Source organism: Jatropha curcas, chromosome 3 (assembly GCF_041381405.1).
Source record: "Jatropha curcas cultivar XTBG-Jc1 chromosome 3, XTBG_Jcur_1.0, whole genome shotgun sequence".
Classification (NCBI taxonomy): domain Eukaryota; kingdom Viridiplantae; phylum Streptophyta; class Magnoliopsida; order Malpighiales; family Euphorbiaceae; genus Jatropha; species Jatropha curcas.
In genome coordinates, this window is record NC_143153.1 from 7,774,561 (window position 1) to 7,798,425 (window position 23,865).

General features: G+C 34.3%; 2 protein-coding genes across 10 annotated transcripts; one reads left to right on the plus strand and one right to left on the minus strand.

The window, feature by feature from the left end:
* Positions 1-7,912: 7,912 nt before the first annotated feature.
* On the minus strand, positions 7,913-9,504 carry LOC105648178 (putative protein S-acyltransferase 7). Its single transcript, XM_037638954.2, has 5 exons — positions 9,200-9,504; positions 8,951-9,118; positions 8,599-8,862; positions 8,235-8,468; positions 7,913-8,147 (listed from the first exon to the last, which is right to left on the minus strand). Exons 1-5 carry the CDS (start codon positions 9,473-9,475, stop codon positions 7,959-7,961), a joined length of 1,131 nt encoding a protein of 376 aa, XP_037494882.2. The 5' UTR covers positions 9,476-9,504; the 3' UTR covers positions 7,913-7,958.
* Positions 9,505-9,644: 140 nt separating this feature from the next.
* On the plus strand, positions 9,645-23,345 carry LOC105648163 (Polynucleotidyl transferase, ribonuclease H fold protein with HRDC domain-containing protein). Of its 9 annotated transcripts, none has more exons than XR_016320141.1 (14): positions 9,646-9,986; positions 10,154-10,395; positions 10,507-10,605; positions 10,723-10,806; positions 10,964-11,050; positions 11,241-11,358; positions 11,655-11,839; positions 11,925-11,963; positions 12,918-13,429; positions 13,496-14,009; positions 20,692-21,359; positions 22,141-22,240; positions 22,636-22,717; positions 22,799-23,345. XR_016320141.1 is itself a non-coding variant. In XM_089719524.1 (13 exons), exons 1-12 carry the CDS (start codon positions 9,764-9,766, stop codon positions 22,208-22,210), a joined length of 2,841 nt encoding a protein of 946 aa, XP_089575650.1. In that variant the 5' UTR covers positions 9,646-9,763; the 3' UTR covers positions 22,211-22,240; positions 22,799-23,345. The 9 variants fall into 9 exon arrangements, 6 of the variants coding, with proteins under 6 accessions (XP_089575651.1, XP_089575650.1, XP_089575649.1 ...); XR_016320140.1 differs by having other exon boundaries at positions 22,652-22,717; XM_089719524.1 differs by lacking the exon at positions 22,636-22,717.
* The last annotated feature ends 520 nt before the right edge of the window (positions 23,346-23,865 follow it).

The window sequence follows — 23,865 nt, forward strand, 5'->3', positions numbered from 1 at the left end:
TATTTAAAGCAAATAAACGGTTTCGTTTAACTAAAAAATTTGATTTTATGTTTATTTAGAGCTATCATTAAAGAAAAAACACCGGAGATGTTTAATTTTACTCTAAATTCAACTTTCTTCTCCTAATACCCTAAACTTTAACTTTAGTTACAACTAATTATTTTCCGCACTTCTTGTGCAGATATTATATAATTTTTAAAAATAAAAATATTTTTAAGACAAATCCAATATATTATATTTAACTCATGTCCAAAAAAATAAAATAAAAAATATTTTTTTTCTCAGGTTCTTGCAAAAGGATCAACATATTAACATATACATACATAAATCAGGTTTATAATTAAGTTTAAAATTTTTAATTTCTACAAACATTTTAACAGATTTTGAAATAATCTTTATAAAAATCAACTATTTTAATTTGAATTTAATAAATAATCTAAAATCCTCACATAATCCAATAAACATTCAAATTTTAAAAAACATCCATTAAAGTTTGTCTTAATTTGAAATAGGTTGAGAAGTACTATCATCTCTTTTCACAAAATAAAATAAAAACATTAATTATGTCATAAAATATTTCTCTATCACACATAATGACATTAGAAAATACATCTTAATTTAATAGTTATAGAATAATTTGTAAATCACAAAATCATACCTCAGTTGATCACTAAAAACTGAATACACTCTGTAATTCCATTGCCATCACCATATTGATCAAGCTCACATCGAGAAAATGACATTAAAATAGTCTTATATTGTTTATAAAGAATCTATTTTTTTGTTCACAGTATAATTTGATTTTATTTATATTGAAATAAGTATCCACACAAATTCTGTAATAGTGGAGAAAAGAAATGAAGAGAACAAATATTAATGATATTGATAATTATTTAAAAAAAAGAAAGTAAAAAGTTTTTAAAATATTAATAATTTTAATAACTTTATTAATTATTTAAAAAACCAAAGATATTATTAATTATATTAATTAAGTTGTCAATTAATTATAATAAAAATAGTTTTTAAAATATAAAAATTACTTCCAATTCAATAGATTAACATTTTGACACGTAACCATTTTAACACTTTAAAATTATGCCAAATAAGCTTCTAGGTTTCTATTTTTATATATTTACATAGATAGACAGATAGATAGATAGCACTATAATTTCAAATTGTATCCAATTTAATAAATAAAATATTATTTTTATAAGATCCACACTCGTTCTAATGGTCATACTAACCAAAAAATCACCGTATAACACCTTAACTTAGTCTTTGTCCCCAAATTATACTCCTTCTCTACCATCGCTGCTTATAAATAAATAAACATTTATATTTATTTATATGAATATTAAAATAAAAATAATATATTCATTTTGAATATAAAATACTTTAGTATTGACAACAGGTAAATTTATTATTTAACTTGGCTTTTTATAAATTTAAATTCTAAATCAAAATTACATAGATATTTATAATATTTTACTGTCGTGTTCAAAATAAACATAAGAAAATTCAAATCATATATAAAGTTGAGAGAGAAATTTTATTTTTTATTTTGCATAATTGAAAAGAAACATGCTTCAAGATCTGCGTTCAGAGAGCATAGGTATAAGGAAAATAATATTTTATTTATTAAATTGGGTACTGAAAAAAAAAAAAAATTTAAGGCATAATTAAAATTACTAATTTTTTAATGATTTATCCATTTATTTAATATTCATGGTTAGTTTTGATTTGTTTATGTCACGTCACGTGTGGTCATGTGCTTCATTGAAAACTTATTTGAGTAAAACTAGGAGTTTAAGAATATAATTTATCTAGACCAAATAAAAAGACTTAATTAATCAAAGTATCAAAATCAAAGAAACAAAACGTATAATTTGAGATAGAAAAAACGTATAATAAACTATAAGTATAATTTAAAAAAACGTATATTTTTATTAATTTTATTATAGAGTTAGTTTTTTTTTAAAATGTATTTCATTAATAATAATATTAAGAATTATAAATATTCATATAGATCAGACATAGAATTTTACTATTAATAATCAATAGAGTTTGCTGATCTTTTTAACGAAGAAAAGAATTCATATTCTTTTGAATTATGAAACTAAAATAACATTTTTTTGCTTAGAGTTGATATTGACAAAAAATATAAATCTTCATAATAGTAATAAAATAATAATTTATTTGGATCGTCTATATTTAAATTGTTTTTTCAAAAATTTGTAACATACAACGAACACAGATGAGTTTTCGCCACTATTCATCAATAGCATTAATAAAGAAACATGTCATACTACTACGCTCCATTGATCAATGATCTATACTTGGAAATGAAGATCTAAAGTCTCCAACCTTGTGAAATCAAACATTATATTATTTTTTTTAGTAATAAAACCTCATAAAGAAGAAACAACCCTAATGAAGAGAGACAAAAAAACTATAAATATGAAAATAAAGCAATAATGATAAAAAAAAAGAGACAAATTTGTTAAAAAAAAAAAAAAACATATCTGAGTTTGTCCACATTTTAGGATATAAAAACATGTTGGTTTAAGAATGCTATGTCATATATTCAACAATTAAGCTTTTATAAAAATGTAGCATCTTACTTCATAAAACCAAAATTAAGAAGTCATTTAGCAGTCCCAAATCAATTCCATTCCCTATGTACTTTAGCAATCAAATCAGAATTTTTTTTTCATCATTTTCTATCATTTTTCTTTATTTTATTTAATTTTTCTTTTAATAATTTCTAAACTTATAATGGTTTAGAACAAAATTTAGATTTAGTTTCTCAAATCTCTAATAGTTGATAGACTTTCAATATTTTTGGTACTCTCTTAGTGGGGTTATTAATTTCTCTCATTTCATGAAACTGTTCCTCGTTATTGAGGAATTTTTATGTGGATCTTTTATTTCTCTCGTAGTTTGAAATACAAAATGAATTATTGGTTGCTTATAGTTGAAGACTTTAGATTTTCGAGTTCGGATAAGTTTTTTTTTTAATGGAGTCTTGTAATACGGCATGTTCCTCCATTAAAATTTGGTACATTAAACTATTCTGCGAGTGTTAATTGTAATAAGTTCCGAAAAAAACAATGTGTGAGACAATATTGTGAAAAGTTTTTTATGTTCTATTTGAAAATGAACCAGTTTTTATCTAGAAGATTAACCTCTTCTGTCAAAATCAAAAACATTTCCAAGTAGAAGATTTCAATTTTCTATATTTGTATTTCTTATTTTGATGGAAATATTATTATGTACTTAACTTATATTCATTATTAATGAATTGTTAAATTTTTTGAACAAATGACAATTAAATATTCAATTTATTTCAGATCAATATAAGATCTTAGACTAATTTCTGAGAAAAATAACATGTTAGATATCTAAAATTTAGCGTGAAGAAATTATTCATATAGCGTATTATGTATCCATCTCACATGTTTATGTTTCTTCTAATAAATAAATAAAATCCATATAGACCCTTAAATTTTTTTAAGAAAATACATTCATCTGGGTGAATCAATTTGGAATTAAACAATATAGGAGCATACAAGGGTTTCAACTTTGAGAGAATGGTGACCAAAATAATAATAATAATAATGAAAAAATGAAAAGATGAGCTAATTAGGTGTGGTCTAGTTGATCTTCTAATTTATGTGATAAATGAGAAGTCTCGAATTTGAATTTTATCGATCATAATAATTTTCACTAATTTGATGAGCCAATATAATTTCTTGAGTGTTATATCGAATAATTAAGCCTTTTTTATAAATAATAATAAAAAAAAGATTTATGGCAATAGCGGTGAATAAATTGGTTGGGTACCTTGCTTGCAAAAAGAGTCCCTGTCGCTTTACTACACCATTTATTGTCACCCTTGTTAAGTAACCCAGAGCTGAAAGCTGCCGCTACACGAGACCCATATGTTAGTCGGTGCACTTCCTTTTTCATTTAAACTAAAATTCACTTCTCGTTAGTCTTTCTTATACATGAAGAAACAGTTAACTTAAACAACAATTACACCCATCCAAACAATTCTCACAGATTTTTTTATTTTCAACTTTCTTTAGGCTCCCAACTTGTTCTTATCAATTTGTAGTGCGTAAAAATTTTCTGTTCATAGTAATTTTAGATTCTCGCGTAATTTTTATTGAATTGTTTGAAATTTTACATAATATTGAATTTATTTTTAGTTGTTCTGTGGAAATTATAAAAGAAAATTATAATGTTTATTTATTTTATCAAAAAAGAAAAGAAAAATCATCTTATAAATCAAGACTTTCACATCTTTAAAACAGAAAAGAAAAGAGAAAATTCATACTCCATATCAAAAGTTGATCTCTCCTATATATGAAAATTATTATGATAACAGCTTTTCTTAGTATAAGGCTTTACAAAATAGACTAATGATAAAAGCATGATTACATATTTGCTTTAACTAATAATGTCCTTTTTGCATGAAATTGGCAAATTGAATGAATAGGAAAAAAGGAAGATTCTTGTTTGAAGAGAGAGTGATATCAATTCCCAAATGCATAGATTTGTCCATTAAGCTTATGCAATTTGTCTTGTAGGATTCACAAATTTGCGGAACTTATCATGGTCTACATTTTTATATTTCAATAATAACTATGTCTTTTATTGAAATAAAATAATTTTGCAAGAGATTAATAATGACCCTGCACTTTTAAATTTTATTTTGACGAAGGATATAGTTATTACTGAAATATAAAAATATAGTCTCATAATAGATTTTTACAAATTTGAGAATGTCACAAAACAAATTATGTAAACTTTAGAGACAAACGTATGCATTAAGCCTGAATATCAATGGATGTAAGGAAGAAATAATCATTCTATGGTCACATACATAAAATCAAATGCTAATAGAAAAACAAGTAAGGACTAACGACAGATCGTCTACTCTAAGGACCCACTTCATTGCTTTACCTTAAACTTTCACAGATTTGCTAAATCACAAGGGGGCAAAAATAAATAGATATTTACGTTAATAAAGAACCTTATTGGGGGCAAAAGTTTCTTTTGTTTTTTCTCTTAATTATTTTTTTATTTAAAAAAAAATAAAAATATTAAATTGCATAATCCACAGGATGGCCCATTTGATTTGAAGTATGATTTTTAACTGGAGTAGACAGGGAGTAGCATGAAAGAGGTTAATTTAAAATCTGCCATACTATTTTAATTATAATTTTTTTATAAGGTATTTTAAGATGTATATATATATATATATATACATAGGCTAATAATTCAGCAATTTATAATTATTTATCCTATAATACAAAAAAATTAGAAATTCAAATCTTAAGAACTATATATTCTTTCCATCCTGATTATATAAATAATTTTTATAAAAAAATTATAGAATTCATAATTTTCTATCTTTTGGTATGTTAAAAAAAATATTTATTTAATTCCATGGATTTAATTAATTGATTAGGATTAAACTAATTTCCACTAAAATTGATGAAATTTCAAATTTTACAATTAAAATTTTCGATCACAATACTCATCTTCGCCCCAACCCCATATCTCTTTATCTTTTTCTCTCTTTCTTATCCATCCTTTTCTTCTTCTCACTTTCTTTTTTTTTCTTTATTCTATCTCTATTTTTCTTTAAGGGCATTTTAAATAATTTTTTTAATCTAAACACGAACAAAACGACATGATTTAAAATTTTATTAAAATAAATGCTAAATATATTTTAAACACAAAACACATGGAGTTCAATAATTTCACATTTTAAATAATTTAAATAATTATTTATAAATGAATTTCACGTTTTTTATGAATTCTTAATTTCATATGAATTAAAATATAAATAATTTAATTGAGTTTATTGTCAAGGTAACAAAATCACGTATCATAAACATAACAATATATATAAGTGTAATTTGCAAAAATACTTTTAGGAGTCAACATTCAATAGCTTTAATTCAAATTAAAGCAAACCAATATAAACAATAATAAATAAAATATTTTATTAGAAAAATCAAACCAAGTTAATTTATTTTAAAAACTCAATCAAACTAAACCAACTCAAATCAGTTTGGTTTCTTGTTTTTAACTTAATTTTTTATTTGAATCAATTTAATTTTTTTAAAAATTTTTAAGTTTTTCAATTTTGTATAATAAAAATCAAACCAACTAAAATGATTCTAATTTTTTCTATTAAAATTTAAAATTAAATATATCCTAACTTAGGATCTATACAAGTCTCGATTTCTCTTATGATATTTTAAATACTGTATTATGCGTAGATGCTACAATTTATAATACATTTTTTAATCTAAAATTAATTTAGATATAATATTAAATCTCCTTTTGAAACAAAGTCAATAAAATATTGTGCATCTAAGGATTAGTTATTAGGAATTGACCTTAACAAATGAAGTGAGCTACGAAGTTTCTTACTAACAGAAACAGCCTTGATGATAACACAAAATGTTCTTAAAACAAACAACTGGAGAAGTTAATTGTATTTGTGGATGGTGATAAGCTTGCTAGTCCTCCATGCTTTATAATGAATAAGAAAGCTTGGAACAACCCATTCCTTATCGTTTCTTTGCTGAGGACCCATATGCCATATGCCATATGCAGTTTCTCTTTTATTTTAATGGAACCTCAAGCTCTATTATAGAAGAAAATTAATGATTGTGTCCCATGGTCCATTTCACCGGCCTTCCATTTATAAATGCAAACATTGGTTCCCATGCCAAGCAGGCAGTCCATCACACACCACACACCCACGCTCTTGCTGGCCAGTGGCTAGTGGCCGTAGCCCCGAGCACCATGTGGTATCTGCCAATTCCCTTTTAACAAAGAAAGATACACTATAATTTATAGGTGCCCAAATTATTTAGAATCACAAGAGGTAATTTTTATTTTTTAATAAATTTTATTAAATTGATAAAAAGTTAAATAGATAATGAGAATTTAAAAAACTTCAAATTCTTCACACTGAAAGCTAATCCGACAACACCTGATACATAATGATACTAATCAATTATCATAGCAAGAACCACCATTTTTGCAAGCTAACAAAAATTTATTCAAGTAATGGATGGTCATATTTGTAGATCTCATTCAATTTGGCCCCTTTTCTATATTGTGAACTGTTATACTGCTTAGTCACTAGGAGGCAAGAGAGGGCCTGCTGCCCAAATAGTTTTACACTATTAGGTCTTTTTGTCCAACTTTTATATCTTTTCCGTTAAGTTAACAAAAAAACGCAAAGGTCAAGGGAAAGATACTAAAATATTATACCAGAAAAATTACAATGCAATCCCTATGTTTGAAAAATACAACTAGTGTTGGGATATCCTCCCAAGTCCCACATCGGAAAAATGTGAGAAGAGGAACCAAAATATAATGGTTCAAACCCAACCCATTAGTATGAGGCCTTTTGGGAGATGCCCAAAAATAAATCCGTGAGAGCTTAGCTTAAAGCGGACAATATCATATTAATCTGGGGTTGGATGAGGATATGCGCGGTCCCAACAACTAGTCTATCCCTGCCTTTTTTAAAATAAAAGGGATATTTTTGTTATTTCATAAGATACTTAACGGAAATGATGCAAAAATTTGACAAAAAGACCTTATAGTCTGACGAAAATAAACTATGAAGAAATCATAGTATATTTTTTAAAAGATAGGTATGGATTAATTGTATTTCGCAAATCACAGGGATTTTACTATAATTTTCCTTTATTATTATTATTGATTATTGATTTTTTTGAGTATCAGGAGAATGAGATTCGAATATGAATCGATTGCACTTACCACTGGGCTATGCCTTATGTGCCATTATTGATTATTGATAATATTTAAAAAGTGAAGCATGAAATTATCATTTTACAAATATATTCTGCTCCTATAAATTATCACTTTTCCATCAAATTACATGCTAATAAAACATTAATTTATACCTGGTCTCCTTCCATTTGATCCTCAAAGATTTTCACCAGTTCAATTGTTGTTACCTGAGCACCAAAATCAACTCTAGAAGGCTGTAATGGTGAAAATAAAGCCTGCTTAATATTGCATAAAATTCCCTTGTTAAATGGATTCCCAGAACCCATATAGCATTTCCGGAAATTCTCATATGCTGTCTGCAATTTCAAAAACAGAAAGCATTGGAAACAATCACCCTTTTCTATACAGAAAATAAAAAATCTAACCAACGAAACAGAACTAACCTGATTTATTGCAATTAAGTAAACATGGAAGATAACAAGACCACACAAGAACCAAATAGCAGCAAAACTGAACAAAACCAATGCCATTGTCTCTGGATAATTCATCATCATTCCAATCAATCCGTTGCCATTTCGCGACATTCTTTGTTGAATTCTCCAGACAGTGAATACAAATATGTACACAAAGAAATTCAAGGCCGAGATCACAAATGTCATGTAGAATATGTAATTTCTCTGCACAGACACAAAATTGGGTTTACCATCCTCAAATTAAAACAACAATAACAACAACAGCTAAGCCTTAATCCCAAACTAGTCGGTTTGGTTAAATAATGCACACACATAAATATAACATGATACCTACCAATGCAATACATTGGCCAACCCATGGACAGTGGTGGTCAAATTTCTCGACACAATTGTTGCAAATAACACAGTGAGAACTCCTTGGAGGCCTATAAATTTTGCAAATATGACAGTATTTTAGTTTCAATTCGATGCCATTGATTGTTACCCTCTTCCTTCTGGTTCCCCCATTGCTCGAACCAATTTCTTCTGAAAGTGTTCTATGATTTCTAGGAATAATTCCTGGATCAGTTGTACTCACTAGAAACAAGTTCAGTAGAACCTGCATTTCATTAAACACAATTCTGAAAATGAAAATGGAATACAATTGGCCAAACAATTATAATAATTAGACGAGGTCTAATACTAACAGTTAGTGTCAGAACCAAAGATATGATCACTAACAGACTAGAATGAACTGGTAAATCATCTTCTGTGTACATGGCAAAAATCCAACTAGAGACTATTATTGAAACAATTGTCAGCAATAACCCTTTAGGATCCGGTCCGCATACAAGCCTTCCATGGAAAAAAAATACCTAAAAGATCGGCAAGAAAAGTTAGCATTATAAGCAAAATTGGAGAACAATCCAATAGAAATTATAGATGAAAATTGTTACATTATTCCCTGGCCAAACTTGGTAAACCCTAGTTTGGTCCGACTTGGCAGCAAGGCAATATTGTTTTAGCCATTGATCCGCAACAAAGTTCACGATTACGTTGAATTTCTCCCTTATTGTAATCAAAATGTTTCCCAATTTTGCATTTTTCCCATGAGATATATTTTCTTTTCTGTCATTGTTTAACACATCATTAGCTAGTTCTTCCATTGATGGACTTGAAAGAGCAATTGCTTCCATTTCAATATCATCTTCTCGCGATTTAACGGATTCCATTGTTTTTGGCTCCAACTTTTTTTTTTGGTTGACACTTCTTGATTGAAACGGATTAACTGAATTTTGAAAACCGAAAGGCGGTTTCCTGCACATGAGAATAGAATATGGGCCCATGAAAAGTTTTTTAAGTCCATAAAAGCATATAAAAGGCCTTAATGATAAGCATAATTGGGCTTTAGCTCAATAATCGTCGGACCGACCTCCACTTCCGTCTCCGCCTCCTTAAACCTCTCCACTTTCCGGCCAGAAGAGGAAAAACAGAAACAGGAAAAAAAAGAAGAGACAAGAATGCAACACAGAGACAAGATCAGAATCGCAGTCGCTGTAGTTTCTCTAACAGCACTCTCAATCCTTTTCATAGAACTGTATCGTAGACGCCGAAAGCAAAAGAGCCGTCCCAGTTTATGCTATTTACAATCGGACCAGAAGCCGCAGTTCGGCTTCAAGCGCGTTTTAGCTGATAACTCTTTTTCTGAGTTCAAGCACTTAAAGCTCCATAACTCCTCTAACGGTACAAATTTTAAATTTTTTGCTCTCTGTTTGGTTTCAATGAAAGATTAATTATAGAAAATCAGAAAATGACCAAATTACAGAACTTTAATTAAGTAGCAACCAAACACGGTATTGTTTTATTTAATATTCAAACTTTGAGTTTTTTTATTTTTGATGTTCTGGCAGATAATTCTTCAAATTTGCATCCTTATGAAAGGGAGATCACAGCTTTGATAGAGAATTACAGATTTGAATTTGATATATATAGCAACATGAAGTTGAAGGAAATGGATAATGTATATGTTTGGATTGAGACAGAGTCTCAGTTAAAGGAGTTAGCAGACTTTTTGAGTAAAGAGAAGGTTTTTGCTGTTGATACCGAGCAGCACAGCTTGCGGTCATTTCTAGGCTTCACTGCTTTAGTTCAGGTTATAAGCATTTTAACTCTGTCTTACTTACATTGTGTGAATTCTAATGTATTTTTGTACTTTTGTACATTTGATCATATTTTTTTTTTTTTACAAATTTTGCATGAGCAGATTTCCACCCAGGAGGAGGATTATTTGGTGGATACGATTGCATTACATGATGCAATGGGAATTCTCAGACCGGTTTTTGCTGATCCTAGTATTTGCAAGGTAAAGTAATTAAGCGGTTGAATTAATGTGTTTTATTGCTAAGGAAAATATTTAGTACAGGTTTTATTTCAATGGAAGTTTTGTTTTTGGTTATTGATGGAAAATTTTGTGGTCTAGGTGTTCCATGGAGCTGATAATGATGTTCTTTGGCTACAAAGAGACTTTCATATTTATGTTGTTAATTTATTTGATACTGCAAAGGTGAGATTTACATGAGAATAGGTTAAATGTCAATTACTGCTTGCCATCATTATGTTGATCAATTGTGGTCAGAAGAATCAGTTTAAATTATAAAATGGACAGATGCTATGATTCCATATTATATGGTTCTTAATTTGTTCATGCTCTAATATTGCAGGCATGTGAGGTGCTGTCAAAACCACAGAAATCACTAGCATACTTGCTTGAAACTTACTGTGGCGTATCTACAAATAAATTACTACAGGTTAGGGATTGAGAATGTCAGTGTTTGTGCATCTTCTTGCATCGGATGAAGCTTGTCAGCTATCTTTCTGATAGAATTCTGTTTCTTTTTCTCTGTTTGAAATCTTTGTTTATAAATTCAAAAAATTTATCATTTGTATAACATTGCCTAAACAAAACCATGAATATGACATTCTTACGTTGAATTGTAGCGTGAAGACTGGAGGCAACGTCCTTTATCTGCAGAGATGTTACAATACGCTCGAACAGATGCACATTATCTATTGTATATTGCGGGTTGTTTAATTGCTGAGCTCAAACAAGACAATGGTATGTTTTTATTTGGTGTTCATGTTTTGTCCACCTTTGCTTTTATCTTGATTATGCTGTTATAGATGTTCAATAAAAATGAAAAGATTGTGTCACTGAAGCAATACTCAAAACAATAAGTCTTAGCATTATGCCTCTTGAAAAGGAGATGAAAAGAAAGAACTAGCTCAAATCAAAAGCAACATATTTATTCTTTGCATTTCATTTATGAATTACACATAATTTTATGTAAATAACCATTCAACACATATATGAAGTGTTATAGCATCAAGGGGCTAAACATATTAATGTACCAGAAAATCCATCTCATCCAGACGGCAGTTTAAATTCTATTGTTGAGGTTTGTCGCCGCTCAAATATGATTTGTCTACAACTCTACAATAAAGAGGTTGAAGATTTTCCTGGAGAATCTGCAGCATCATCAATTTGTTTTCGTCATTTGAATGGTCAAGGAGGTTCATCGGTTTCATGTGAGATGCAGGTGCACTACGCTGCACATCTTTATTAAATCTGGCCATTTCAAGTAACCTCCATATGCATTACTAACATTGCAGTGTTCATTTCAGGGTCTTGTGAGACGCTTGTGCACATGGCGAGATTTAATGGTTAGTGATAACTTTCTCAGTAATTTTGCTGTATGATGTAGAATAGCTTCATTACCTTATAAGATTGGGGGGAGTTTATTCCACACCTCATTAACATATTTTCTATTTTTCAGCTTTATTTTTTTAATAGGCAATTAATGTAGAATTATCTATTAGAGAAAGTGACTTCCTGTTTGATTTATAATTAACTAGTACACCCTTCACAGAAATTAACCTGCCAATGCATCAGTGTAGCACCTGCTTACATGTGGCATATTGTTTAATCCTCCAAATGAAAATCTTCAAGGATACTGGATTTTCTTGTTTTCTTGGCTTAGCTTAAGTATCACTGATGGTATGATCAAAAAAGAATCTCCTCTATGATTTTCTGCATCATAATATAGAAGTATTTTCAACAGAATGTTTTGTCACAGTTTGACCATGCTTTTGCTCATGGCACTACCATGCAGGAAGCAAAGGATGCAAATCTCATTTTGAGGATCATAATTGCTAGTGTGGACCCTCTTATAAGTAATTTTCTTGGTCTTGTGGTTATCCGTGCCTAGTTCAATTAATTCCTAAAAATGACAATAGAATCATTGTGTCCCAAATTGGTATATGCAGTTATATCTTAGTAGTTAAATTACCTATTATCTGGCATGTAGCCGGGGTATCAAGTGGCCTGTCAAACTGAAGATGACTTCCATACCCTACCCTTAAATTGCTATATTAATTAGTTACATGAGTCAATTTTTAGGATGATATTTTTCCTATGCAACTTGGTAGCTCTCAGTTTTTCTCCCCCAGTTGCTGGTAACTGTCATGTTAGATACTTACTTTTGTCTCTAAAGAGAAGATGCCATTTACTCTCCCAAATTGCAGTTTATTCTTTGGAACATATTTCTTTCTATTTCAATGAGATGGACAGTGCATTTTGATTGTCTAATATAACCGTGTGGTTTACATTTCCTTCAGGCTCGTGTACACGATGAGAGTTTAAGATATGTATTATCAGACCAGGCTATCGTCTCCCTTGCAGACAAGTTTCCAACAAATCCAAAAGAAATATATGATACCATATCTCAAGCCGATATGAATCTCAATCCCGTGAATTTTAATTTTTCTGTATCATCTCCATCCCCTGTTGTTTGCAGTCATTTGGATGATTTTTGCTTCTTGATCCAGGACAAGGGAAACAACCCTGATGATATGTTCTCAGCACTTCTTCAAAAATGCCTTGGTCAGAAAGGGAGTTGTCCGTTGTCTGCTTATAATTATGCATTATTGGTTACTCGTGGCCTGAGACAAAAAAATAGTTCAGTTTCCAAGAAAAATGGGTTTAAAAATTCTAAACAGGTTGCTAGGAAGGCCTCACGAGACCTGTTTGTTCAGAAGTTCTCATGCAAAGCTCCAGTGTATCATAACTGTAGGATCTATGCAAATGATGGTCGATTGCTTTGTTACTGTGATCGTAGAAAGCTTGAATGGTTAGTGAATTAACATGTTTTTACTCTTTTTATCAATTAGAAATTGGCTGCACTTAATAAGGTCAGGTTATTGTTTTACAGGTACCTTCAACGGGAGCTGGCAAAACTCATTGAAGATGAACCCCCTGCCATAATGCTACTTTTTGAACCAAAGGGTCGCCCAGAAGATGAAGGCAATGGTTTTTACATTCAAAGTAAGAAAAATATATGTGTTGGATGTGGTGAAGGAAATCATTACTTGCGATATCGAATAATTCCTTCATGCTACAGAATGCACTTCCCTGAGCATTTGAAAAGCCATCGTTCTCATGATATAGTCCTCCTCTGTGTGGACTGCCATGAAATTGCTCATGCTGCTGCTGAGAAACACAAGAGAAAAGTAGTTGCGGAATTTGGAATTCCGTTGTTTGTTCGTAAAGTAGTTGATTCCAAAGAAGCCCCTGTCATACCTGATCCATCTTCTTCGGTGATGAACGATGAGGAGGCGGGGGTATCTCCCTTACAGTTGCGTATAGCTGCTATGGCTCTTCTGCGCCACGGATCAAGAATGCCACTGGAGCGCCGAGAAGAACTGATGCAGGTCCATAGACATAGTAATCTTTCTATATTAAAAAATCCAAGTCTTGTTTATACTGATTATCCCCCTTTTTTTATAGTAATTGATTGTTGAATCAGTATTAGTACGTATTAATTGCAATTGTTGCTAAGCTGCAAGAAAGAGATCTTGAGGTATTTTGGATGCAGTAGATCCTTGGTAGGGCTGAATACAATTGTTAAAAGGCCATCATAGTTCCTTTATGTAACAGCCACATAGCTTGGCATCATACGTTACGGTATGGCGTATACCATTCTTTTCCACTGGCAATCTTTGGAGAAGATTTAATTTGTGAAACCCTCAAAAGCATTATTAGATGGAAATTATGTTGCCTGAGGATGAATGACACTTTCTGATAGGAATTACAGATGCCTAAAATTGTGAATTGACTATGATAATGCATTTGAAAACAAAATTTTAATCTTTTCTAGTTAGCAGTTTAGGCGTGCTGTGATTTGCACTAGAATTTTACAGCTCTTACGTGTGATACTATTAGTTAGGTGCCTTTGTGAATGGTTTGGAATCTGATATTTCCATGGCTTAGTTGGGACTTGGAAGATTGTATTTCGGTAGGTATTCTATTTGTCCATGTTTAATAGGCGTAGGCATAGGTACAGACACATTGTCTGTTTGCGTGTTCTATGATTGCAGGAGCTGATGCTAATGGTAAAGAAAAATATACATATGGTGCCATAAGAGTCATTTTGCTTAGTTTAGAAAAAAAATTCAGTGTTGTCAATCCAAACTATAATATTTCTGCTGCAACATAAGGACTCAATCTAGAGCCATTGAAAAGAAAAGCAGAATGTTTCATTGTAAGAATAGGTCTATGCTGATTCACAATGATTATTTTTTCTGTTAGTAACTATAGTACGAAGGTTAACTTATCTGATCTTTAGATGAGAATGATAACCTCTGTTAATATTGTCAATGTTGAACTAGCAGCGGTAGATATTCAGTTCCTCGTAAATTACTGCACATTTCATTGAGGATATAGGAAATCGTTAAGCAGTATTATTGCTTGATACATTGATGGAAACAAGCCCAGGCCCTTTAAAGTTTACTCAAGGAGGCCAAAGGCTGCTGCTTGTTTGGTTAGTGATCCAAGAAATCAGAGGAATGATTCAAGGAATGAAAACGGGACACCTGTCACAGTCAGTTATGGTAGGAGTACCAACACAGCATAAAAAGGGAAGCAAGGACAAGGCTGGGGGCATCTTTTTGGATAGAAGTTTCAAGCAGAGAATTCTGTTGGAGAGCTTTTGCTCTTGGCTTGGTTCTTTTGAATCAAGATTTCCTTTTATTTTGTTCTAAATTATTTTTTTTTTCTCCATTGTTGCTACTAAGATTGCTGTAACCACGATTCTGCTATTTGTGGATTTCATCTCACTATTAATACAAAATCTTCCTTTCATTCATACTTGTCTATAAATATTTATTTATTTTCAAGAGCTGGTTGTTCTTTCCTCTATCAATTTGGTCCGACCTGCCGGATCTCAATTTCATAGCCACAATGACAAACACAAGACAAGATTCACGATTTGAACAGATAGAGAACATTTCCACCATTGAAAATCATCTCACCACCCTTGACAAATCCCAAGCATCCTTCCACACAGAATATACCCAAAACCTTACATCCCTCACAAACCAACTGTCCTCACTCACAACCAAGTTTGACCAACTTGTATCCGCTCTCTCCACCGGCCGAACACAAACAGAATCTGGAGACTCCTCGTCTCCCAAACATACACCTTCCCATGCACAGCCCACACCGCCGATTACAACACCCATCATCACACCATCAAACACAACACCCACCTCTATTCCAGACCAGATTAAGAAGGTTGACATGCCTCTATTCAATGGGTCAGACCCGATAGGCTGGATTGCACGAGTAGAGCAGTATTTCGAGCTCCACCGAACGGAGCCAAACATGAAGATTCCGATGGCACTTGTGGCTATGGAGGGAGAAGCTCTTCATTGGCTTCGATGGGTTCGGCAACGCGACCCTACTTTTTCTTGGGAACAGTTAAAAGAAGAAGTAGTCACTCAGTTCAGCAGTGATGACTCTAACAACCCCTACGAGCTCCTTGCTGCCGTAAAACAGACCGGGTCAGTCCACTCTTTCATTGTAGAGTTCATCTCAAGAGCTACCCAAACCCCATCTCTCTCCGACCAGCAGCTCTTAGGTTACTTCCTCAACGGCCTCCGCTACGACATTCGTCTCCGCCTGCGTTCACCAGATACCATTGATCTGCGGCGTTTGATGCGAGTGGCAAAAGATATTGAAAGAGAAATTACCTTTTCTCCCACCAAACAGACCTTACCTACAACACATTTTGGGCTGGGCCCAAAACCTCCAAGCCCTAGTTACACCATTTGCCTCCTGCCCATAAACGTGACACACCTCCTTCCCTCAAACCACCAGATCCCTCTACACGTCCTTTAGCCCTTCCTGCACCACCCCCAAAACTTGCCACCCAAGTACACCAACCAAGACCCACCGGCCACTACTCCCACCAAGAATACAAAAGCCTCAGAGCCAAGGGCCTCTGTATTAAGTGCAAACAGCCCTCCTCTCCCCTTCATGAATGTCCCAATCGCGCCCTTCGTGCCTTAATTGCTAGTGAAGATGAAACCATGGTGGATGCGGGTCAAATGGCCGAATTAGAAGCCACAGTTGAGACCGAATCTCCCGTCACCTGGGATGAAGCTCACTTCTCCAATATAGAGCTTTCTCTCAACTCGATTGGTGGGATTTCAAAGTCTAAAACCATGAAACTCAAAGGCATTTTTTCTTCTATGGAGGTCGTGATTATGGTCGATAGTGGAGCAACCCACAACTTCATCTCCTCCCAACTAAGCATTGAACTCAGACTTCCAATCACCACCACTCCGGTATATTACGTACATCTCGGTAACGGTCATAGAATTGCAGCCTCGGGTATGTGTCGCCAGCTTCAGGTATGGGTCGGCTCCTATGAAATTGTGGGCGACTTCTTTATTTTTCCATTACATGGAGTTAATTTTGTTCTGGGCATAGCTTGGCTCGAAACCTTGGGTGATATACAGAGCAATTGGGCTAACATGACTATGGCATTTTGTCATGCGGGCCAGTCAATCTCTCTAGTCGGTGATCCGTCTCTTTTGCGTACTCCTCCTTCCATGAAGTCTATCTGCAAACTCTCGGATATAGACTACTCTGTTTTGCTTTGGGGAGTTGACACCGAAGTTTCCCCGTTACATGATTGTGCACTTTCATCCTCCCAAGAGTTGGCATTGCACAAGTTGCTTGAGCGTTACCAAAAGGTTTTCGAAGAAATTCAGTCCCTTCCACCACATAGACCGGATGATCATCAGATTACTCTCAAACCAGGGCAGGAACCGATTTCTGTTAAACCATACAGGTATGGCCACTTGCAGAAAGATGAAATTGAAAAACTTGTGTCTGAGATGTTATTTGCTGGAATTATACAACCTAGCCATAGTCCCTTCTCCAGCCCGTTTCTGCTAGTGCGCAAGAAGGATGGCAGTTGGCGTTTTTGCGTTGATTACCGTCAATTGAACAAAGCCACTATACCGAACAAGTACCCGATTCCTGTGGTTCAGGAATTGCTTGATGAACTTTACGGTGCCTGTTTTTTTACCAAACTAGATTTGAAGTCGGGATTGTTTCAAATCCGAGCATCAACACCTGACATTCACAAGACAGCTTTTCGGACTCACACAGGGCACTACGAGTTCTTGGTCATGCCCTTTGGGCTTATGAATGCTCCTGCCACTTTCCAAGCTGTTATGAATGACATATTCCGCCCTCACCTTCGCTGTATCATGTAGGTATTCTTTGACGATATACTTGTATATAGTAAGGACTGGGACGCTCATCTTCAACACTTATCCATAACTCTGCACCTTCTACAACAGCATCAGTTACATGTTAACCCAAAGAAGTGTTCCTTTGCCAAGTCATCAATGGAGTACTTGGGTCACATCATCTAAAGAGAGGGGGTTTCTATGGACCCGGCTAAGATTTCTAGTATTCTCCGGTGGCCTACCCCAAAGTCTGTAAAAGCTGTCCGGGGATTTTTAGGACTTACGGGGTATTACAGGAAGTTCATCCGCCATTACGGTCAACTAGCCCGGCCTCTCACTTCACTATTAAAGAAGGAATCACAACAACAGTTTTCTTGGAACTCACAGGCACAAAATTCCTTTAACTCATTGAAGCAAGCAGTCACTTCATCTCCTGTACTCGCTATGCCAGACTTCACAAAGCCTTTTGTTGTTGAGTGTGATGCATCCGGGACGGGGATAGGGGCTGTCCTACTGCAGCAAGGAAAACCCATCGCCTACTTTAGTAAAGGCACTCTTGATTCAGCTCCAAAGAGATCAGCCTATGACAATGAATTAATGGCCTTAGTCCTAGCTGTCCGCCATTGGAGGCCATACTTGATTCGCCGAGATTTCCTGGTGCGCACCGACCAACGAAGCCTAGGTCACTCGTTGTCCCAACAGGTAATCACCCCAGCTCAACAATATTGGATTTCCAAACTAATGGGCTACAATTTTCATATTGAATATAAGCCGGGTACCTCCAACAAGGTTGCCGACACGCTATCCCGGAAGGAGGACAACCATCATTTCCAAGCATTATCAAGTTCTATTTGGGCAGATTGGGAAGAGATCAACCGGGAAATTCAAGCTGATGGGGTACTACAACGGTTAGCCTCCTACTTGCAAAAGGATCCTACCAAGCACCCTCACTATGACCTCATCCATGGTCGCCTCTACTTCAAGGGTCGACTGGTACTCCCTGCCACTTCTAAATGGTTACAGCTGTTAATCACAGAGTTCCACTCGACTCCCTCCGGGGGTCATTCCGGTGCATATCGTACCTATCGCCGTATTGCCTCAAGTTTTTATTGGACGGGAATGATGAAGCAAATCCAGCAGTTCGTGGCTGCCTGTTTGGTTTGTCAGCGCCAGAAATACGAGGCTCAATCCCCAGCAGGTCTATTATAGCCACTGCCCATTCCTAATATGATCTGGGAGGAAATCGCCTTAGATTTTATCACCGGACTACCGCGATCGCATGGGGCTGATTGTATTTTAGTGGTAGTGGACAGATTATCTAAGTACGGTCACTTCTTGAAACTAAAGCATCCTTTCACTGCTAAACGGGTGGCTGAATTGTTCACTTCAAAAATTGTTCGCCTACATGGGTTTCCACGAGTTATGGTAAGTGATCGTGACCCACTCTTCCTAAGCAACTTTTGGAAAGAACTGTTCAAGCTCCAAGGCACCCAACTCAAGTTCTCATAAGCCTACCACCCCCAAACGGATGGGCAAACTGAGGTTCTAAACCGATGTGTTGAGTCCTACCTCCGCTGTTTCTACTCCGAGCAACCCAGGAGCTGGGCAAAATGGTTGGGATGGGCAGAGTATTGGTACAACATGAGCTTTCAAGGTGCAGCAAAGAAAACGCCTTTTGAGATAGTCTATGGCCGTCCTCCCCCTACAGTTCTCCAACACCTACCAGGGGAAGTAAGGGTCGAGGAGGTGTCACTCCAACTTCAAGACCGGGATGAGATCATTCGCCAACTGAAATTCAACCTTACAAAGGCTCAGCACTTGATGACTAAGTATGCCAACCGCCATAGGTGAGATGTGCACTTTCAGGTTGGCGACAAGGTATTCCTTAAAATCAGGCCCTATAGGCAGCAATCAGTTTCCGCAAGGGTTAATGCTAAACTTGCAGCGCGCTATTACGGCCCCTTCGAGGTTGTTGCTAGGGTGGGAGCCTTCGCATACAAGCTGCTCCTGCCGCCATCCTCCCGAATACACCTGGTCTTCCATGTATCTCAGTTGAAAAGAGTCGTGGGGGAGCACAAAGTGGTCACCGAACTGCCCGAACAGCTGCAAGATGTTGGAGAACCTGTCGTGGAACCTATTGCCATATTGCAAACCCACCATGTCATTAAATACCATACCAACGTCAAACAGTTCCTTGTTCACTGCACAGGTCACTTAGCTGAAGAATCCACTTGGGTAGATGCATCTGACTTCATTGGGCAATTTCCATGTTACAACCTTGAGGACAAGGCTGTTAATTCAGGGGGAAGTATTGATGGAAACGAGCCCAGGCCCTTTAAAGTTTACTCAAGGAGGCCAAAGGCTGCTGCTTGTTTGGTTAGTGATCCAAGAAATCAGAGGAATGATTCAAGGAATGAAAAAGGGACACCTGTCACAGTCAGTTATGATAGGAGTACCAACACAGCATAAAAAGGGAAGCAAGGACAAGGCTGGGGGCATCTTTTTGGATAGAAGTTTCGAGCAGAGAATTCTGTTGGAGAGCTTTTGCTCTTGGCTTGGTTCTTTTGAATCAAGATTTCCTTTTATTTTGTTCTAAATTATTTTTTTTTCTCCATTGTTGCTACTAAGATTGCTGTAACCACGATTCTGCTATTTGTGGATTTCATCTCACCATTAATACAAAATCTTCCTTTCATTCATACTTGTCTATAAATATTTATTTATTTTCAAGAGCTGGTTGTTCTTTCCTCTATTATACATGCAGTCATCATACCTTATAATGCTACTGGCTATTCATTTGTGTTCTACAGGAAATTTAAGATTTTCATCAAAATAATTTTGCCTGTTGTAGATTGTCAAACAATATTATGGAAGAAGGGAGATATCTGAGGAAGATTTAGAAAGAGCTTTGCTTGTTGGCATGAGTCCTCATGAGAGAAGACGATTTGAGAAGAAGAGGGGATTGTCTTCAAAACATTCTCTTGGTAATATCCTTCCAAATAACAAGCAGATGAACAATGTGGTTTCTGTGGTCAAATCTACCATTGAGAACACACCTAAAATTGATACTCTAGGTGGTTCTCAAACTACTGAAGATCAAGACTATTTCACAACAGCAGTCACTGATACAACTGTCTGTTCTGATCTACAATCTGCTACAATTTACAAGGACACAAATTCAGATGACACCGAAATTTCTGATGAAAAAGAAATTCATACTGGAAATGTTGATGATAATTGTGAAGGAAGTCCACCTAAGGAAATAGTTGACTCAAATTATCCTAGACACAACGGAAGTGCTTTGCCTAAAAATTCGAAGCTATCTCTGTTAGGACATGGACCACATGGAAAGCAAGTTGTGGATCATATACTGAAAGAATATGGAGAGGAAGGAATCCGTGAATTTTGTCAAAGATGGAGACAAGTTTTTGTTGAAGCAACTCATCCTCGTTTCCTACCTGCTGGTTGGGATATAATGCACAGATACGTTGCCTCATTATGCTTTCTACAATGCTTTCAGTAAGATGCATCTCATTAATTCATGGTCAATCCATGTTTACAAGATTAGGCTGCCCCAGATCTTTGGGTATCTCTTTGGATATAAGATCCCTGATACAATACCTTGAGAAGCCAAGGCAACCACCTTAATTTCGCTGTCATTGAACCCATATTTGATTGCAGCATAATCATTAAACATTAATTTGCATCTGCAAATCATTCACTTACTTTTTATTTTAGTAAATCAGTAATCCTAGATTTTGGCAGAATTTCAATTGACATGACAAGTAAAATCTTTCTAATTAGTTCTAAAGCTATTGATTTTCCATACCATGTTGTTGGTTTAAAAAAATTCGGTTAGATCTGTCCAAAAATTTAGCATAATAAAGTCAAAGTGGAGTATTTTATTAATTCAAGTTAAGCTATGATGACCATATACTGAAATTCTTGATAAATTCAATAAGAGAGAAGAAAAATTGGTTGTCTATTTTGCCAAACTCTTCTAAAACTATTAAGACGTCTGTAAGAACCCTTAAGTGCCATGCCCAGTAATGTCTTCAATGTAGCGAGAATCGTGTAGTCATCACTTTAAATTTGTGCATGATGAGTCATTTTCTCTGGAGACCATGTCCAGGCTCGCACCTAGGGACCAGTGTATCATAAAGTTTGTTTCACGTGCCATGTTTTCTTATGAATATCAACAAGTAGTAGTCTAATTTTCTTCATTGACTTTCACATTTTTAGTAACTGAACTTGTGTTTACTTCTCCAAAGGATTTGATTGTGAGCGCTATTTTTGCCAGTGGCAGAAGGGACTTTGGTGAGTTCAGTGTGTACAATCCAGCCAAGAAAGCATCTACCGTGAAGACATAATGTATAAACTCCCCAGTTACTGCATATGTTGTAAGATCTTGTACTCTTGAGTTATGTTGTTGTATTTTTTTACCCCGTTTCCGCAATTTATATTAACTTAACAAGGCCAGAGTCAAATTTTTGGTTTTTAATTTTTGAATTAGAATCAGTGTACTCCAAATTACAAATGGTACAATGCGCAGGCAGTCATATGGCTATTTTGTTTTTTGTTCTCTTCCCCCACTCTTGTATTTTCTGTAAGAGGTTTCGGCTCAGAACCAAGCCAATTATCTCCATGGAGCACTATCGCTTCATAGATTTTGACTATTCATTTTATGCAATGAATTTTGGTAGGAAACCAAATAGAATAGCAAAGTAGTGAGGTAGTCTTACTCAAAAAGCAATGAATTAGCAAAACTTCTTATCATGTAATGGAAAATCTTCAGCTATTATTTTCTTTAGGCTTCGTTTGGCTGGGCTGAGCTAGACTTAGTAAATTGAAGGCAAGGCAACACAAGTTATACTAAAGTAAGACAATGCTCTTTTTTGAGTTTGAGAAGAATGCAAGGTAAACGAAGGTTGAATAATCCTATTTTATTTGGTTTGAAGGCAGTGTTGTTGGAATCAGATCAAACCAGGTGGCTGTCTGGTTCAGAAATTGGCTCGGTTTTTGAGGAAAAAACTGGGTTTTTTGAAAAAAGTTGGATTGGACCTTTAATAAATAAAAACCAGAAAAGAAGTGGGTTTTGATGATGTAGTCGGCTGTAAGTCGGTTGGCGAGCCCCTGCTATTATCCAAGTGAGCAGGGGCGAAGCGAAGACTGGAAAGCAGTGGACAGACAGTTCTTTTTGACCGAACAAGACTTGAGGATGAAGACTTCTCTCGATTGACTATCTTGATGCGGAGGGGCCGGAACCCGCTTCTTCCAGAACCAAGATCTTCCCTTTCTCACAGCATTTTCGGAGCAGGCCGGAGTAAGGAAACTGAAAAACCAGATTTTTGGTAAAATATGATGTTGATTTAAAAAAAGGTGGTGTTATTTTTATGTATATTTGGCATGGTTCGTGTATTTGAGAAAATTAATTTGTATCTTTGAGGAACCTAAAATTGAACTTTCAACTTGGATTGAATGTGAATTAAATTTATGAATATTTAATTATTATTTTGTTATATAAATTTAGTAATATGTTAATTTATTATATAGAATGAATATTTGATGAGAATGATATATTATATATGTTAACTATTGTGAAAATAATTTTTGTTACAATTAGAATATATATAAATATTAAAAAAATAGAAAATTCAGTTGAATCGATCCAACCTTAGCTCAGCATGGCATCGGTTCCATTGTCAGTCCAGTTATGACAACATTGTTTGAAGGTATATAAATGTAATTTTAAACACGAGGATTACAAAAATAGCCCTTTCACAAAATGCGTTAATCTGTAAATAAGAATTGATTAGAATTATTTTTTAAATAAAATATTTATTTATAGATATTAAGTACCTAAACTATGCAAGAAGATGAAAAAAGCAAAGGAAAAAAAAAAATGCAATAGGGTTTTTTGGGATTTTTTTAGAAAAATAAACATGGATAATATAAAAACTCTCCAAAACATTTAACTTTTTTTCAACCTAATTCGGTTGGTTGAGAAATTGAGAGTTAGGGTGTT

Bases quoted from the DNA above. Each gene is read 5' to 3' on its own strand.
- LOC105648178 (XM_037638954.2), bottom strand. From the start codon at position 9,475: ATGGAATCCGTTAAATCGCGAGAAGATGATATTGAAATGGAAGCAATT. The intron at 9,119-9,199 runs GTAACAATTTTC...CCGATCTTTTAG, and splicing joins AAGTTTGGCCAGGGAATAAT to GTATTTTTTTTCCATGGAAG. The intron at 8,148-8,234 runs GTTAGTTCTGTT...TTGAAATTGCAG, and splicing joins ACTTAATTGCAATAAATCAG to ACAGCATATGAGAATTTCCG.
- LOC105648163 (XM_089719524.1), top strand. From the start codon at position 9,764: ATGCAACACAGAGACAAGATCAGAATCGCAGTCGCTGTAGTTTCTCTA. The intron at 9,987-10,153 runs GTACAAATTTTA...ATGTTCTGGCAG, and splicing joins GCTCCATAACTCCTCTAACG to ATAATTCTTCAAATTTGCAT. The intron at 10,396-10,506 runs GTTATAAGCATT...TTGCATGAGCAG, and splicing joins GCTTCACTGCTTTAGTTCAG to ATTTCCACCCAGGAGGAGGA.